At 45.8% G+C, this 17,412-nt stretch overlaps 1 protein-coding gene across 1 annotated transcript; it reads right to left on the bottom strand.

Annotated features, from left to right (window-relative positions):
- Positions 1 to 27: 27 nt before the first annotated feature.
- Positions 28 to 16,648, bottom strand: Apoltp (Apolipoprotein lipid transfer particle). The gene is made up of 25 exons (XM_078193229.1): positions 16,457 to 16,648; positions 15,742 to 15,916; positions 15,417 to 15,461; positions 14,347 to 14,887; positions 13,776 to 14,276; positions 13,118 to 13,478; positions 12,721 to 13,030; positions 12,078 to 12,577; positions 11,717 to 12,012; positions 11,130 to 11,631; positions 10,919 to 11,060; positions 10,683 to 10,856; positions 10,060 to 10,605; positions 9,553 to 9,976; positions 8,916 to 9,407; positions 5,941 to 8,833; positions 5,502 to 5,866; positions 4,054 to 5,441; positions 3,808 to 3,992; positions 3,571 to 3,725; positions 2,332 to 3,503; positions 2,040 to 2,254; positions 957 to 1,979; positions 445 to 888; positions 28 to 337 (listed from the first exon to the last, which is right to left on the bottom strand). Exons 2-25 carry the CDS (start codon positions 15,815 to 15,817, stop codon positions 260 to 262), a joined length of 12,828 nt encoding a protein of 4,275 aa, XP_078049355.1. The 5' UTR covers positions 15,818 to 15,916; positions 16,457 to 16,648; the 3' UTR covers positions 28 to 259.
- Positions 16,649 to 17,412: the final 764 nt, after the last annotated feature.

Here is a 17,412-nt window from a genome sequence, read left to right as displayed (position 1 = left end):
TCATTCCTAAATAAAATTCTAACAGGATACTATTTTACAAGTATGTAATATTAACTACATCAAAACTTACAACATACGGCACATAGTCTACGTTATCGATGCGACACTGCGTAAAGATATGTCCCTTAAATACTTATCACCGAAAGGTGAGTGCTCCGTTCACGTTGATACACATTCTTCGGTATAGTATGTCAAATAAATAAAAAAAGAAACATGTGTGACGGCGATTTATAATCTAATCTGTACTTTCGTTGACACCTCAGTTGTCGTCGATGTCAATCTGCCCGTAATCAATGCTCAACGGCTGCAAGGATGTCAGCGAATCATTAAATGCATCCTGCATCAAAAAACATTCATTAACAAATAGTATCGCTAAATTTAAAACGATTCTTGACATATTTTCTGACATACAAGTAAATTTTATACAAATATTTCAAGACTTACGTAATCTACTGTGACCGGAGTGGGATAAATACAGGGTATGCACTCCATTCGTGTGATTCCGTTGTTCTCCGCAGTGCATTCGCAGTTCTGACAGGGATTTGGCAACGCGGTCAGAGCCACCCTCTTTGAGAATACGCTGACAAACTTCTTGATCGGAGTCAGCTTGTCGAATCGCAGCTTGTCGCCGCTGAATATGGTCCCGTTGTTTTCCAAGGACAACGGAGTACAATATCCCAGGGCGCTCTTCGAGAGCTTCACCTGCCTCCTGAGGTCAGCGTCGCCGATCAGCGTTCTGGAGTCCTTCTTGGTGTATGATCTAGTCGCATCCAGGCCATAGAATATTTTGTTCAGCCTTTCCTTCTCGAACTCGAAGTCGCCATCCATCAGAATATGAAGAGTGACGTCGTGTTCAAGCAGTGCCTCGTGGAGCACTGTATAGTCAAGCTGAAATTGTTCCTGTTTAGCAACAAATATATAAATATAACAAAAGGATCATAAGGGTTACCCTTTACCGTTTGGTTCTCCGGCTCGCAGTGTGAGCAAGGCATCAGGATGAACGTCTTTGAGACGCCGGCCCTGAAGACAAGCTTCGTGGCGAATACTATTGCCGCGAAGACATCGCGACTGCCATCGCCAACTGGAACATGATCGAAATAGTTGACGAATCGTGCCGTGTTCTTCGTGAAGATCTGTCCGTCAAAAACGACACTCCTCGGCTTGTCGAAGACACCATTTGCACCAAAAACAACCAGGGACCAACGCGTGTCTTCCAGACCATGCTCCTTGAACTCCTTGCTCAGCTGGGTGACCAGCTGCTCTATACTGCGGTTCTGTTTAATATCCTGATTGCAATTCTTTCCTTCGACGATGAAGACCACATCGGTTGACATGGGAACGTTTTCGCCTTCGAGTTGCCTGAACTGACCCTCCGCCACCTGGCTACCATTCGCCATCTTGCAGCTGGTACACGCATCGGGTATCCTCAGGAACGTATTGCGGTACATACAAGCTTGAATGTAACTCAATGCCACCGTACAAGCTTCCGGTTTGTTCGTGCTCAGGCTGCACAGCCTGGAGTACTCTTCAGGGTCCACGGCGTCAAAACAGGACACGAACTCTGAGGATATGTTGGCGAACAAGTCTTCGCAGAATAATATAACGTCTTCTTCCTCTTGTTTCCTCATCGAGGCATGGTTCGGACTGTTTCTGCAGACTTCGTCATCGTCAATCGACCAGCTGCTGGCGAAGATTGCAATATCAGATTGTATTACGCCATTCGAGGTGATCGTATCATCCATGGGCTCGTTGTTCATTGTGCCAAGCAGCCCTGCGGTTTTTCCGTGGTACCAACCCGCTAGTTCTAAGGTGCACAGATTGAACTTTAAGTTGCACTCTAAACGCAGTTGATTTTGCTTCCGCTCCACTGTGATGATGTTCTCAGCCTGGTACACGTACGTAGTCCCGTTCTCTAGCTCAATAGGAAGCTCGAGATTGGTCAACGTGGTTGGCGAATGTTTGGAGACTATCTGTACAGTCTGAAAAGTGAAATGAATCATCAGGTTTTTGGAGAAATCAGGTCTGGATTAGGTACTAACGTCGTCGAAGATATCTAGCTCGATAGCGTCCTTCCCGATGAGGATAATAATCTTATGCGTGATCCGGTTGGGTTCATGCAGATCGTACTTTATGAGAATTGTAAATGTGTCGTGAACAAAGTCGCGAGCTAACAAGTACGTGCACGGTCCAACGAAGTCCAGGTGTCGGCCGTCGAAGGTGACAAGGTGCTGTGAGCCGATGATCATTGCTGTCGCTGAAATAATCATCGTTAAAGTGGAATTAATTGTTCGTGAAATAAATACAAGATGCTTAAAGAAGACTAAATATTACCTTTAAAAGGTGGCAGGCAATTGAAAGGATCCATGTATGATTTGTACCGATAAAGACTCCAGAAAGTCACGTTGGAAGACACGAAGTACGACCTCATGTCGGAGATGGCTCTGAACTCTGGGATCTCGTGGAACTCTGGAGTCTGGTCGAACGCGTGCCAAGACATGGGCAACTTCTGCTCGAGGCACATCAGTCCCTGGTTCGGGTCGAAAATAAATTTGGTTTTGGCTTCTCGATACTGGCTTTCGGATTGCAGAGCCGACTGGCTAATATCCATGAGCTTTGCGTGAATTAATCGAACGACGTTCTCCAGTTTGGCTCGTATCTCCAGATAGTCGTAGAAATAGTGCGCTCTGTCGTAAACTTGCTGCATTTTTTCCATGGCGTAGTGAATAGAAGGTAGCTTCTGTAACTCCTTCAATTCAGTGATGATCTCGTCGATGACGTCCTTGAGCTCCTTGCCAAACGGGATAAACGTGAAGTACCTGTCCTTCAGGAACTTCACCACCAGGCCAGTATACTTCTGTACATTAGTCACGATGTCGTTGGCCTTGATGTCCCGGTAAACTTTGTCTATGTCCTGGGTGAAGTTGGTGAGCCGATCGAAGTAAGGCGACGAGATCAGATCGTTTCGACGGTCGTATAGGAAATCGACAACCTCTTTGCTCGCCTTCCACGCCATCGTCTCGAGATAATGTAATGCGCGAATAAAGACAGGCTCGACGAGTAGCAGGAACCGATTCCACTGCTGGGAAATCGTCTGAGAGATCTTGCCCCAGAGGTTCTCTATGTACTTGATGAAGGAGACATGCAAATCCTTTATGAACTTGTCGTACTTCTCGATCAACTTCTCGATGATGTTTGCTACTTGAGTGATCGAATCGCCCCTCAAGATAGCTGCGATGATTTCCGAGACCTTGTTGAACGCGTTCTTCACGGCGTTGATCACCCACAACAGCGAATTCCTAATTGCCTCGCCCGATTCTCCCATTATCGCCCATATCTCATTAAGAATGATCGGCAAAGACTCGATGTGATGCCGCAAGGACAGTTCGTCGACCACGTACAAGCCAACCGTTACCATATCCTTAATGTAGAAATCATTCGCGTTGTATGAGTCGTTTAAGTAGAGCTTCAGCTTGTCTAGGTCCTCTTGCAGCTCCTTCAAACTACTGTAAAATCATGGAAAGTAGAAAAAGACCTTGCTGCAGCATTTTAGAAAGTGGGAATTCTACTAACTTCCAGTCGTCTAGGAATTGATGAAGATCGTCTTGCGCGTCGTTCCAAACGTCCGAGATCACATTCGCGGTCTCACTTTTTACATACTGCTTCCAGTAGTCGACATCGTTGTTCATGCCGTTGTACATGTCCATTACCTTGTTTTTGATACCGTTCTACAATAAAAATAGAACTCTAGTTTTCAAAGTAAAATCCAGAAAATATAAAAATAAATAAGAATAGCCGATTGAAATTTACAATAATATCGCTCTTTAGTTCGGGTCTCCAGCGGAGGGTCGAAGTCACCAGTCTGGAATGGTTCAATTTCAAATAGAACGACACGTCGGAGATCGAGTAGTCGTCTTGATAGGTCCTCCAGATGTCGAAGGACGCGTACCGAGCATCGGGAATATTTCCGTACATCTGTAAGCTCTCTACGGCGTCTGTAAGAAAGTACTCTAATGAGATGAAGAAGATCCATAATCTAACGATGATCAAACTTACCGGGAGTATAATTCATCATCATCTTGATCAATTTCTCGTCAGAATCGAAAAAGAATGCCCCTGTTGCATTAAGATTAGGCGTATTTATTGCGCTACCATTCGCAATAAATCTCTTTGTACCCGGAAAAACTCTAACATTTAGGTATTTTTTAGCTTCATTGTAGTCTCGTTGGAACAGCACCTCCTTCTGCGCGAGGTCCAACCAGGCGTTCAGCTGCCCAGTCTCTGTGGTCATGTAGCTTCGCACATAGCTACCATTGTTGGCAGTTTCGAACAAAATGTTCTGCTGCTTGAGAATGAATCCATGCAAGTCCAGATCCAGCTTGGTGCTGGGATGTTTACCGATTATTTTGTAGATATACTTTCTGGTGGAGGGTAGCTCGCTTTGATCTCGGATCAGTACGGATACTGAAAACAACTTGTCCGGATCGTTGGAATAATCGGCGATGATCTCTGCGTTTAACAAATCTCTGGGGCTCTTCTTCTTTAGAAGGCCTTTCAGGACCAGGGATCTCGGAAAGCTGGGATGCAAAAGGCCGACTGTAACGTCATACCGCGGAATAGGAATGTAGCTCTGGGTCGCGTTTGTCCAGTGGAACAGGGCGCCGATGTTTCTGGGCTGGTCTGTTTCCTGGTCCCAATCGAGCTGCACAATGGTCCTTATGTCGTTATTGCTGATCCAATAGGAGCCGTTCAGGATAAACTCTCTCTGCGGATAGGATACGGTCACGATCATAATTTGGTTGCCCATCTCCTCTGTGGTCCTGTTCTCGATGTCGATCTCGTACGCTATCCAAACGTCTTCGGCTAAACTCAGCGAAGAGTTCTGTATGAACTCGCCAGGCAGTACCTGGTAGTCCGTCTTCAGCTCCACGGTCCTGTTCGAATGGATCGCCTTCAAGCGAATCTCTTGGCCGGTATGCGTCGTTCTGATTCGAGATTCGCCGGCCACGTTGAATGCCGTCTTGTTGTTCAGCTGGTATACGTTCACATGCTTGTATTCGACTGTCGGGTAGTTTGTACCCTCGTTCCCAGCGCTGTACTCGTACTGGTTCACGTAAACAATGCCGATCGGTTTCAGCGCGTTCTCGATCGAGATCTGAATCTGGTCCTTCTCGAACCCAGCCCTTGATTCGCTCTTCGAGTTGTATCGGCCTTGTAATACCTTCTGCTTGTTATACGTCATCTCCGAGTACCCGGTGGTCATCTGCGGTCGCTTCTGATAACCATAAGTTAGGTGGCCCACGTGACGAGTCTGCAAAGGCACTTCCACGTGCACCTCTCCGTCGAGATCGGAGTCTAATTTTTGACTGCGATATGTGTATTCAGAGCTCATGATGGCCGTGTCTTGCGGCCAGAATACCTTGACGTACCTCTTGTTTTGTTGCCTGAAAGCGATTAAATCTTGTTAAACACGAATTATTCTGAGAAGTCATCGATTCACTTACAGAGTAGTAAACACCGTGAATTGACATCCAATCTTTGTGTTGTTTGCCATAGGTAGAATAGCATTTAAGGTTCCGTTGACGTTCACCAGGCTCTCATAGGACACGTTCGCTGAACCTAAGTGCGTGCTAGCTGGGTAGTACACATCCGCGTTGATCAATCGTATCTCCGTATCCGAGGTAGCGTCATAATTAAACAGGAACGTTAGTGTCTCCTGCTGCTGGAACTTCGGGGTGTACAACGAGTACTTCATCTCGATTTGCTTATTGTCAAAGGTGATGTTGAAGAGGTTGTTCACGGACTGGATGGGTAGCATTCCCCAGGACGCGCGCAGGTGACCGTTGATGTCCCGCTTGTTCATATGAATCTGCAATTTAAGAAATGAAGACCGGGTTCTGAAAACCGAGAATGAGAAAACACTGGATAAGTTAGAAAACAAACCGAGCCATCGGACGCGTAATTGGTCTTCGCTTTGACGGTGTTGTATCCGATCACGTAAGAAGTGTCCGTAACACCCTTGTTTGCATGGTAGCTGATCAAAAATCGATGGTCATCGCTGTATGGTGGGGGTAGTGTAGCTATGAACACTCCGTCGATGTTCTCGAAGTTGCGGAACCCGATGGTAGCATTCGCCGCGAACCTCCATCGGTCACGATCGACGTTTACATCAAACCCTGCGTCGATGTTCCTGAACAGCCTTGCCGGGTTTTTCATGTACAACTTAGCATCCAAGTCTTTAGGTTCCCGATCACCGGTTTGGTAACCAACAAGGACCCTGCCGAACATGTCCACCATAAAGATCAGCTTCCATTGGAAACCCGCGTAAAAACTGTCTCCGTTCAACTGATTGCGCAACGCGATGTTCCCACTATCGTTGGCCAACAACATATTCCCATTGAAGGTGAGATTCCTAATATCCGGTATTGGAGTCTCAGCGTGAATGTACAGCGTAGTGTTCCCGTTCACCTGAACGTTTGCAAACGTGGCGACTTGGTACTGCTCCACCTGGCCTAACTCTTTTAGTACATCCGCGTGCGCCCTGAAGTCCCAATTGAATGTGTTAATGAAATTCACATCCAGCGTTCCGTTCGTGTTCTGACTCGCCAAATTCAGCTGCAGGCCGTAGTTCTCTTTTCTCAGATTCACGAGTATAACGTCGTCTCCGGATGTCGGCTGCAACTTCATGTCCATGTCGAAGACGTTTGAAGATTTGCCCTTCGGGAGGAATGTGGCTGACACCAAAGAAGTCTTTTTCGTCACGGATTTTAACTCCCCGTTCAACTGGTACACAGTGTCGTTAATCTTCTTCAAATCTCCGTTAAACGTCAGGTAGGGCTTCGACACTTCCGGCATGAAGAATTCAGATTCGATGGAACCGTCGTTGTAGTAACCAGTCAGCTTATACGTTCTTTCATCCAGATACCTCACGTACATCGTCACGTTTGCGGTGTCGTTGGTAGCAATGTTGTTCATGTAAGTGACGTCTGCTTCGACGCTCTTCAGCACCTGCAGCCACGTCCTCAGCGCCACGGAAGCTCTGATCTGGTCTTCCACCGCATACCAGTCCGACTGGAAGGAGAACGACTTGGAGACCGGCTCGGCAATGTCAACGCTCACCCTGACGTATTTTTCCTTTGCTGTAAAGTCTCTCTTAGCTGTGATTGTGGACTTCGGAAGCTTCACCATCGGTGTGTCGACTTCGGTAACGAGAACTGTGTGGATCATCGCCTCATCGGTTTCCAGGAGGCCGAGGATGTCGATCACCGCGTTCGGCGCACGCATCGTCACCTTGGTTTTGTGATAGTTCTCATCAATCTCCAGAGTCGTGTTTGTCATGAGGAACTTGAGGAAGTCTAAGGGAGTCTTGACGTCCATCTGCAGGAAGTGAACCTTTGAGTCGTCGGTCTCGCTCTCACTGTACACGTAAAGGACAGTGACGCCAGATTCATGCCAGGTCACGTTGCGTCGGACGTTCACGGCCAGCTGCATGGTGTAGCTAGGTTTTTCCATATCCACGACGAACGCGTTCACGCAGACGATCTCGTTGGCGAATGCGAACGGTGTTATTATGTTTAACTCGTTCCTCAGATTGAATAAATCTTCTATGTAGAAGTTATCGTCTACGAGGATCTTCTTACCGAAACACTGCAAGTTTCCTATGATCTTATACTGCGGTCCTTCGTGGTCGATGTCCAGCTCTGCTATTATGGGCTCTACGATGGCCAAGTCTAACCCAACCTCACCATGCCAGTAGAGGGTGTTGCTTTCCTCTTCTTCGTCCAGGAGATCCTCTTCCTGGTCTAGTTTCGGAGCCGTTGAGTTATCTGCGGCGCTGATCGGTGCTTTGATGGGTATGTTGACTGGTGGTGGTTTCGGTGCAGCCTTTGCTCTGATGCCCAGTTTCACCTCCATCAACCTCACTGAGAACTCGGTGTCGACGTCCAAGTTGTCTTGTTCCGTGGTCGTGGCGATTAATTTTGCTACCACCCCGATCTGCTCAAGTCCCGTCACCGGCGTGAATAGCAAGTAGGTATAATGGAAGTCGGTGATGTTCCTATAGTGCCAGACGCCCTGGAACCCGGCGGTCATGTTATTATACCCGACTCTGAAATCAGCCTTGTGATTGTTCAGCTTGGCCACCAGCAACAGACGCTGCAACAGTTCCAACGAGGTTGCCAGCGACAGCTTCACGTTGCAATCGTACTCCGCTGTGAGGAACTGAATCAAAGCCTCCACACCTATAGGTCCTGACGGCGTTGTTATTTCGGCAACGACGTGTCTTTTGCTTTCGGAGAGACCAAATCGGCCACGGATAAACGAGAACTTCTCTAGAGGCGTGGTAATGTCAAATTGGACCATCGATTCTCGGAAATGACGTAGGTCCCCGATTAATTTCGTCGTGTAGGTTCTCCTGTCTAGGTCGAGGCTCGCCATTCCCAGGAACTTCCAATCCGGTAAGATCTGCAGCTGACACTTCAGATCTGTTTTCTTATAGCTGGTCACTGGAGACTCGAGGTACAGGTTTCCGGTCAAGTTAAACACATTATCGGACTCTTTGTCCAAGTACCAAATGCTCCACGCGTTGATCGTCTTGTCTGGGTTGTACTTGATTAGCAGACGTGTGTCGGCGATTTGGTAATCCACAATCTTGTGAGTGATATTCACCGTAAAAAAGGAAATCGAGTGAATTGAGCTGCTTACAGCACAGTTCGCTTGCCATTCCGATATCTTATCGTGCTCTGCCACGCTGCCATCAAATTCTGCCATCATCACCTGTGAGTCCTTCCAGTGTGTACTACCGCTTAGCTTCAAGCTGTTTCGCTCCTGTAGATATCTGTAATTACATTTACAATCATTAGAAACTATTGTTAAACCATCAGCGTGTCTAGATCAGAAACAGTTTAAAAGATATTTACTTGGTGCTTAGAGCAGTTTTTCTCCAGTTCTCGAAGGGTGTAAGGAATTGGCCTTCGATTTTGATCAACCTGCTCGACTCTGAGAAATCGTACTCGGTAGCGATGTACAATCCAATGGTTTTATCCGGATTCCAATCAACGGTAGCATCCACAATGTAGTTGTAGATTCCTCTGGCAACAATGCGACAAGAGCTGCTGATAAAACGGCCTGGGTAAGTCAAGGTTAGTACGGTGCTCAGATTCTTCTCTGGAAGCTGGTTCTCCGTCAGCGCCGGAACGAACGTTTTGTCGAAGTTGAACGACACGGCAAGCTTCAATGCAGGATCTCTATTAGCATCCCACTTAATCTCTGCCCCGAAGCTCTTCCTGTTCTCCTCGCTCATGCCGGTCAAAGCCAAGTGGACGTCTCTCCACTTGTCCAAATGCACCTCCATCCGGATCTCCTTCTCGATGTCGACAGTCGACATTACCGAGTACACATTGCTCTTGTACCTGTTGGAAAAGGGCATAGCAGATTAAGATGGTCAAAACTGCCCTTAGAGGTTTTTCAATGAGTCATATATCGTTCGATAGCTGACCAATAAAAACTCATATGTGCAAAATTTTAACCCTGTAACTTGTCCTGAGGATGCCGTACCTGCCCTCGATGTACGAGATTAAATGCGTTGGCGATCTCACCGCGTGAGTGAGTATGAACGCGTACTTGTCCCGGTTCACCTGTTCTACGAAAACGCTCACGTTCAGGTGGGCGTAGTTGCGGTATAGTTTGCAATGCAAGAGAACGTCACTGGCAAACGTCGGCGACTTTAACATGAGCTTCAGAGTATGACTGACCACGGACCCCAATGATCGGTCCGAATAAGTGCCACGCGCTGTTATATTGTACCCAGTGAACGAGGTCTCACTGAAGTCGATCTCGTAGATTCTTTTCGACCTCTCCGTAATTCGCACATCCAACAGCATTGCATTAAAATTTGGTATTGACAAGTTTGCGTGCCCCTCCATCACGAACATCAAACCTCGTGGCATTAGCAAATTCACGGTTAGGACAATTTCCTTTCCTAGAAACACCAAGATAAGTACGAATAAGAAGAGACCATTAAAAAAGAAGAGGCGAAACATCTGAAGGAAGAGATCGTATAACCTGGAGCATATCCTATCAGCAAAGTAGTTCTCGATTCGGGTCCCATAGCTGTGTGTTTGATGCCAAACTTGATGTCCAGGTTCTGTATAGGCTTTGATATAGCGATTAGCGCACTCATATTGGTATCCTGATTCTGGAAATACATCTTCGAGTAAGAGAGAATCAACTTCGCCGTGAGCTTATGGCGGTCGTCCATCAGGTGTGGCTTCGAGTTCACTTCAGCGTGCAATTCTAGGTGACCGAGAGCCTGCTGATACCAGGCAGTGACCATGGTGTTTAATTGAGGATACGCCGTGGAGTGTAGCTTCATGTCGGCTGTCTTTTGCGTCAGTGTCTTTGAAGATCGGTTCACCAAAGATACTTCGAACTGCAGTGTTTCCTTCTTAGGCATCTTCTGCAGTTGATAATCTAACTTGAAGTCACTGGCCAGACTAGCGTTTCTTTTGACGACGTAGCCCACCAACTTGCTCCAGACCTTCTTCGTCCGGAAAGTCAGGTCCACGTCGCATTGCAGGACATCGCTTTTCCAGGCGTTTCTTATTGTCCCTTTATCAACGAAGACTCTTGTCAGTGAGTTATAACTTCATTACAATAGATTAATGCGTATAAATGTTATACTATACCCGAAAGAGCCGCCACTCGTTCATTGTTGATGATTAAGTGCATCTCTGGACTGTAAGTGTAGCCGTAGTTGAATTTCTTTGTCGCGTAACCCAGACTGGCATCCAGGTGTTTCGTGCCGTTTATATCGAAGCCTATATCGATAAACGTCTCGTTCTCTGTGTTCTTGTAAGTCCCTGGCGTAAAAATAAGTAAGATCGTTGAAGATAAGTAGATGATAATTATGATATTTAACTACCTTTCGCAACGATAGAATTTCCAGCGGATCGCAACAAAACAGTGACATAATCAGACTTTGTGTCGAAGAACACGGTAGCACTCAATTCTCTGTTCACCTGCGACCCGGGCGTGTCAAATGCAACCCTAAAGATGTTCTGCTTCTAAAAGAGAAATCAATATGTCAATAATAATTTCACACATCAATTAAACAGTGAAGAAAACAATGGTACCTCTGTCTTCTCCCACTTGTATTCCAATAAGTAGTTCTCTGCTGTAGGGTCGGCTTTGTTCAACGAGATCTTGAAGAGCGTGGGGCCAGCAAGTACGAAGTACGGAGCGTCTGTATTCTTCGTCACGTTTGACAGCTGATAATCAACGCATAATTTTAATCCTATAAGTCTGTCAAGAGCGGTCCAAGAGCAACTGGTGTTGGCGATCACGTTACTAGGAACTGTTCTCTTCAAGCTATCGTTTTGATCAGCGATTAAAATTCCCAGCGGTGTTTCTTTATATTTCTCGCCCTTGCCCGACGTCAGGAGAATATCAGTTCCGATGGAGAACACCTCCATCTTCTTGTTAGGCAGACCCAAACTCATTTGAATGGAGCGCAATCCTTTTACATTCAAGTGAAGCTGAACCGCACTCGAAGAGTAGACGTTCGATCGTAATTTTACACCCGCACTCGTGTAGAAGGCGTCTACAGACATGCTGCCAACGACGTTCACGCTCACGCTGGGGAAAGACGAATTGTCAAGAGGCCAAATATAATCAAACTGCCTTTTAAAACATCAAACATCCACCGTATCATATTCGGTACCTTGGCCCGATGTTGCTGACGAACTCCATGTCTTTGTTGGCGATCCTCGCGATATCGAGCCACCCTGACATCGTAAAGTTGCATGCTGCAGATCCTGTGAAATCCAGACGAACTGGTAGACCAGATGCCAGCGGTACCACGTAAGTTGAATCTAAGAACATCACCGCGTTCTCGAAGTGGATCTCCTTCCCAGAAGCTATTTGCTTGAACTTCTCCCAGGGGTTCAGCCGCATCAAAGCTTCCCTGATCTCCTTATCGCCGTTCAAGACCGAATAGTCCAAATCATTACCAAATATCTAATAAAAACGAAATCAGAATTAAGCGTTTAGAATACATGAAATTCTGAAGGCTTCTAACGTACCCTGTAGCTGATGCTGATTCTCGGGTTCTCAAAGTCGTTGTCGATCACATTCGGCAATCGCTTCACGCGTTTCCAATAGTCCTCCTGTTCCGGCGCCTCCCTGAAACTCCTCAACAGAGTCTTGAAGAATCCTGACATCTTGTCACTATTGTACGGTCCTTCCGGCCCAAAAAACTTTTCCGCGTAATACTCGAGACCTTCGAGCCTGGTCGTGAACTCGAATACATTTACGGATTCGCTAAACAGATCGAAGGTTACGTTAAAAGTCGCCGAACGGGGTATGTAGGATTCCGGGGCAAATATCAGGTTCCCCTGGTAGTTCGCGCCCACGTTGTACTCCTCGGAGAAGAACGAGCCGTCGTAGTTGCGCGAGAACTTCCTCCTGTCAGTGTTGAACTTCTCTCCGAGATCCCTGTCGGTCAGCAAACTCTGGATCTCGATGTTCGTCGGCGACGCGGAGTTGTAGAGGTTGGTCAGATGGCTCCAGACGAAGGTTCCGACTGGAAATGCAACAATAAGATTCAATGGTAAATCATAGTCCCTTTACATAAACAAGCATCTTCTCCCTATAGATTTATTGCCGTATGTGCTCTGTCCAGATGTTCTGAACTTTTTTCGGTAGGGACTCAGGGAAATACAGTACCTTGGTTTACTTCCTCCATCTGCAAGGTGTGCTTGATAGTCTTGATGACGTTGTAATCGGGACAACGCATCACCTGGAGGTAGGATGCGATACGGATCTCCGTGTTCAAGGTAAAGTTTCGGTAGTAGTCTAAGAAGAAGAGGTCACGCGTCTTCTCGCAGGACGGCATCCTGCGATGAGCATCGACGGCAGCAACGCGCACTTCCTTCGGCACGAATCCGCTTGTATCGTCTATGCACATCTTTAGTTTCTCCTTCAAGGTCTCTGTTTCCAAACCCATATTCCCTATTGCCTTCAACGCCTTCATTGTCTAATATCAAGAATACCAATAATCGATAACACGTTTATATTACGACCAGCGAAAATTTTCACAAAATCAAATGTTTGATTCGCTTACTTCCGTGATCGTGGAGTCGGCGTGGGGCCGAGGCTCGCAACCGATCGCGATTTTCTGCTCCAGATCCGACATGAACTTCGCCACGGGGCCGGCCTTGCTGCACGAGGTTCCATGGATCGAACAGTACGTGTGAATTGTCGTCGCAAAGCTAAGCATAAACTGGCTTTCCGGAATGTGTCGCTGAAAGTACAGGTGCGACAGAGCTTTGATCGTCATGAAATCCGGTCGCGGGATCAGGGCAAAAGCAGTCACCCAACTATCCACGGTACTCTGATCGACATACTTTTGCGTGATCAGATCGATCATCACGTATACGGCGGCGTTGTTGCCGATGAACGGCAGAGCGTCAACGATGTACTTTCTGTGAAAACGACGAGAACAATAATGTTACCAAGATAAGTATTAAACTAGGCGCGAAAAGGACATGTACAGTAAAGCTTAAACAACGATTTATCAAGGTTAAGGTCTGTCGGTTGGTTAATCGCCAGGTACCTGCACCCTCGGTTAGGCAACTGAAAGTGTACCCCAATTGTTGTAAAATCGGATAATTCTGAAACCTGTCACGGTCTCCTCCGAGTCCCATTTCTTACAATAGCGACTCGAGTGTCCAAAGATCCTTCAATAGATCATAAATCAATAAATCTTGTTCCAAACTCACTTTCCAGTCTTGCAGTAGGTATTGGCTCTACTGAACAATTGTGAGAGCGAGGGATAGTCGTCGAAGACCCGCTGGAAATGGATGAACGCGGCAAAGGTTTCTGAGAATCCTTGCTGTGGTTCATCGGAAGCTGTCCCCCATTTGCACATCGCCTTTAGAAGATTCCTGGGCGACCTCAGTTTCCAGTTTGCCTTCTCGGCAGTTCCCATATAATCGTAGAGCAGAGTGGTTCTCTTAATGCGATCAGGTTCCTTGCTGTTATCATAGTCTTCGTTCTCGATGCTGCTGCCGTAGTCGTTCGATTGCTCTATTCTGGCCTCCTTGACGAGTTTGAGCATAGCCGTCGATTCCGTCCTGGCACCTGTCGTTCCGCTGGAGAGCGGCTGCAAACGATGCACATCTTTGCAGATGACCTCCTCGTAGACGTTGTGATCGATGGTCAGCTCGCAGTCGCTGCGAGACTCCAAAAGAGGATGCTTCGAAGGATTGGACCTTGAACTCCTAAAAATTGAGCATGCATCGAGTCAAGCCAAAAATCATTGCAGTAATAGATAGATAACCGCATCTCTACCTGTAGATGTTCGACTGAATAACAGAGAAGTGTTTCGCGCCATAAGCGCAGTTCGACAGGTTCTTCGATTTCTTAACAACCAGACTAGTATGTCTAGCCTCGTAGAGACGGTAAGAAGTCTCGCAAATCCCATTCACGTCCAGCTCTTCCACACGATGGTCGACGTCGAACCTCTGCATATTGTTCTGCAGCATCGACAGGACACCTCTCTTCAAGTTCAACGCCCAAGCGGGTTCCCCATCATGAGGGCACAGCTCGTTGACTTTTCCATCGTCGAACACAAACCTCAGGTTGTACTGGGCCAGGTTTTTGTTGAACTCTGTATCCGCGACGCTGATTCCGGGTTCCTGTTCTAGCTTCGCCTTATAGAATTTCAAATTGCCCTCGCAGGGGCTCGTGAACCACACCACCGCGTATGCATCTAGGTGCAAGGTCGATTCGTTCCTCGATTCTTCGCCGCCTAAGTTTGTGCTCACATTTACCGAATACCTGTACTTGTACAGCACACCCTCCTCGTACTTGAACTTCCTGTTCGCTGGCACTGCGAACATGCATTTTACCATAATTAATCCAATCTCAATCTAAATACAACTAATGTGTATTTCTTCCTATCGATGATAAGATTGTATTTATATGTATAAACTTAGTACTATTTCTATTTAATCTGTGCTTGAATAAAAGAGATTAACAATAAATTTCCCGTATAAACATATTTCCAATTTCAATAATTATAAAATAAGAATTAGTAAACAAGTCATTTTAACCTGTTAGGTAATTCAAATGTTAAACAATCATAAGTAGACTGCGGATGTGATGCATTTATGGTAAAAATAGGTCGTTGATAGACAAAATGTTGATGGAATCGGAAGAAATTATAAATTCGATTATATTATTTATAATGTACTAAAATTCTTATCAATAGAGATAAATATCTATATAATTTCCGCTTCTTGCGATCGATGAAATTTTATTTTACAGAAAGATCTACGATTCAATTCTAACTAAGAATGAGATAAAAAGAATTTATGTTACAATAAATCGAAAGAAGGTACAAAGGTTCGATTTCTTACCCTTGCATATTGTTCGGCTGCAAGACGTTGGGTCCTTGCTGAATTCTGAAACGAAAGAACCGATTTTGCATCATGAGAAGTGAAAAATAGCCACTTCCGAGAAATCGACATTATGAATGGATGTTACGCGTCGTCGACAGCGAGACCGATACGCGAGAAAATTATGCTCTCGATGCAGATTCTCAGAAAGGAGCGTCGAATAACACGCGCGAGAGATAAGTGAGAACCAAGCGAACTGAATGTTGTAAATTCGAGCGATAATAACTTCATTGGTGGAGTCACGACCATGTTTCTCGAAAATCGTGAATAACGCAACGATGGTTACCTGACTGCACTGCACTTATCGCTATGCAGATCACAGCGAGGGTGATCAGAGCGCGTTTCCACAATCCTTTATCCATCTTGTCTCTTCTCGTAATCACCGGGGTCAAGGTTGTTGCTCCTGACTCTATGCACTCTTCATCCCCTCGTACACGTTGTCACCCTTTTATTTCATAGCGCTGCAAACGCAAAAGTATATCTCTCCTTATTCTCACGTCAACGCGCGCAACAATTTTTCTTTTCAATTCGACCTGTTAACCGAGCAATTCTTCGATCATGTACAAGAATGTCAACGCAATTGACAACAGAGGAAGTGAGAGGGAGTCGGTCTAACAAAATTTCTTTGCTCCGAACATGTGTGTTATCATGCGATCACGCACGGTGCGATTAAATCAAAGTTGCTTTACCCACATTTTTATTTCATAGTATCGTTTCGGTAAATTAAAGATGCTTACGAATTTTAGAAAAAAATGTCAGACCTTTTTTAAACCGCAAGAAGGTGAAATTAGCAAAAAATATGCAGAAACCTCTACCGGGATGGCCAGTAAACAGATCGAATCCTTCTCGATCAACAGGTTGAAAGTGGAGTCACTAATACCGGAACACCACGCGACAAGACCTTCTTGCTCACAGATGCACACAACGATTAAATAAAAAGAGTAAACGCGGCAAAAAAAATGATACCGATCACGAGGTGCGATCGTCGGAGTTGCTCGTACCGTCTACACAGTGTCCGCAAAAATGGCCTCGCGCTGAAAAGCGCAACTCGAGGATCGTTGTCCGAGCGGAAAGATCGAACTGGTGGTCGGAACGATTGGGGTGCGAAACAGATGCGAAACTGGCCCTCTCGAATGGGAAGCGGCCTGTGTACGTGGTGTATCCGTTTAAGTAAGTGCTTCCTGCCGTGACCGAGCTCGCCGACCGAATGGATAACGACACCGAATCAACCGGGAGCACTCCTCTCCGAAAGGGGAAGAGGATCGGTGGTGCCAAAGGTCTCGTTGCTTTTCGTGTTTGTACGGGGTCATGGGTCGTCCGTCGATAAGATAAGCGCGAAAACGACCCTTCCTTGGTGATCGCCGATCGTGATTCTTACGCTATGCTCGAGCAATACATTTATTACTGCGCAGTCGGCCATGGACCAATTAATTGCCAGGCGAAATTGTTCCAATGTTCGATTTCCATTTAGAAATCCTGACAGCTGCAGGACATTTAAAAGACTACGTAACTTGTTCGCTTGCATTATACTATATGTAACGCATGCATTTCTTATCTCAATTTGCATTAGTTCAGATAATAAAATATTCGGATAGTGGAACGTTCGGATATCTGGTCTTGAGGATATTTGCAGTATTAGCATGCTGGATAGGAAGAGTTGGTGGTGCAGCGATTTTGTCCGAATAACTGCACTAATTTCTTCATCACTAGAAAAATAGCAAAACTGCATTTATTCGACGTTTGTGAGAGCGTCATTACAAATTCAATAATTGTAAAATATAAAATCTTTAACCAATCATTTGAAATGATTTAAAGTTTGATAGAAATATAAGAATTTAATGTTTGAAAATTGATTAAAAAATTTCTGTTAAATATGATGCGATTTCTGATAGAATAAATCGTCACGTATAACGACCGGTTCAACAACACAGTGAAACGGTATTGCATGGGGTCAATT

The sequence above is a fragment of the Augochlora pura genome, chromosome 10 (assembly GCF_028453695.1).
Source record: "Augochlora pura isolate Apur16 chromosome 10, APUR_v2.2.1, whole genome shotgun sequence".
Classification (NCBI taxonomy): Eukaryota; Metazoa; Arthropoda; class Insecta; order Hymenoptera; family Halictidae; genus Augochlora; species Augochlora pura.
The sequence above is the reverse complement of the archived record's forward strand: the minus strand, read 5'-3'. Positions and strand labels throughout refer to the sequence as shown.

Bases quoted from the DNA above. Each gene is read 5' to 3' on its own strand.
- Apoltp (XM_078193229.1), bottom strand. From the start codon at position 15,817: ATGGATAAAGGATTGTGGAAACGCGCTCTGATCACCCTCGCTGTGATC. The intron at 14,277-14,346 runs GTAGAGATGCGG...CTCAATTTTTAG, and splicing joins ATTCAGTCGAACATCTACAG to GAGTTCAAGGTCCAATCCTT. The intron at 9,408-9,552 runs GTACGGCATCCT...CTTTTCCAACAG, and splicing joins ATCTCGTACATCGAGGGCAG to GTACAAGAGCAATGTGTACT.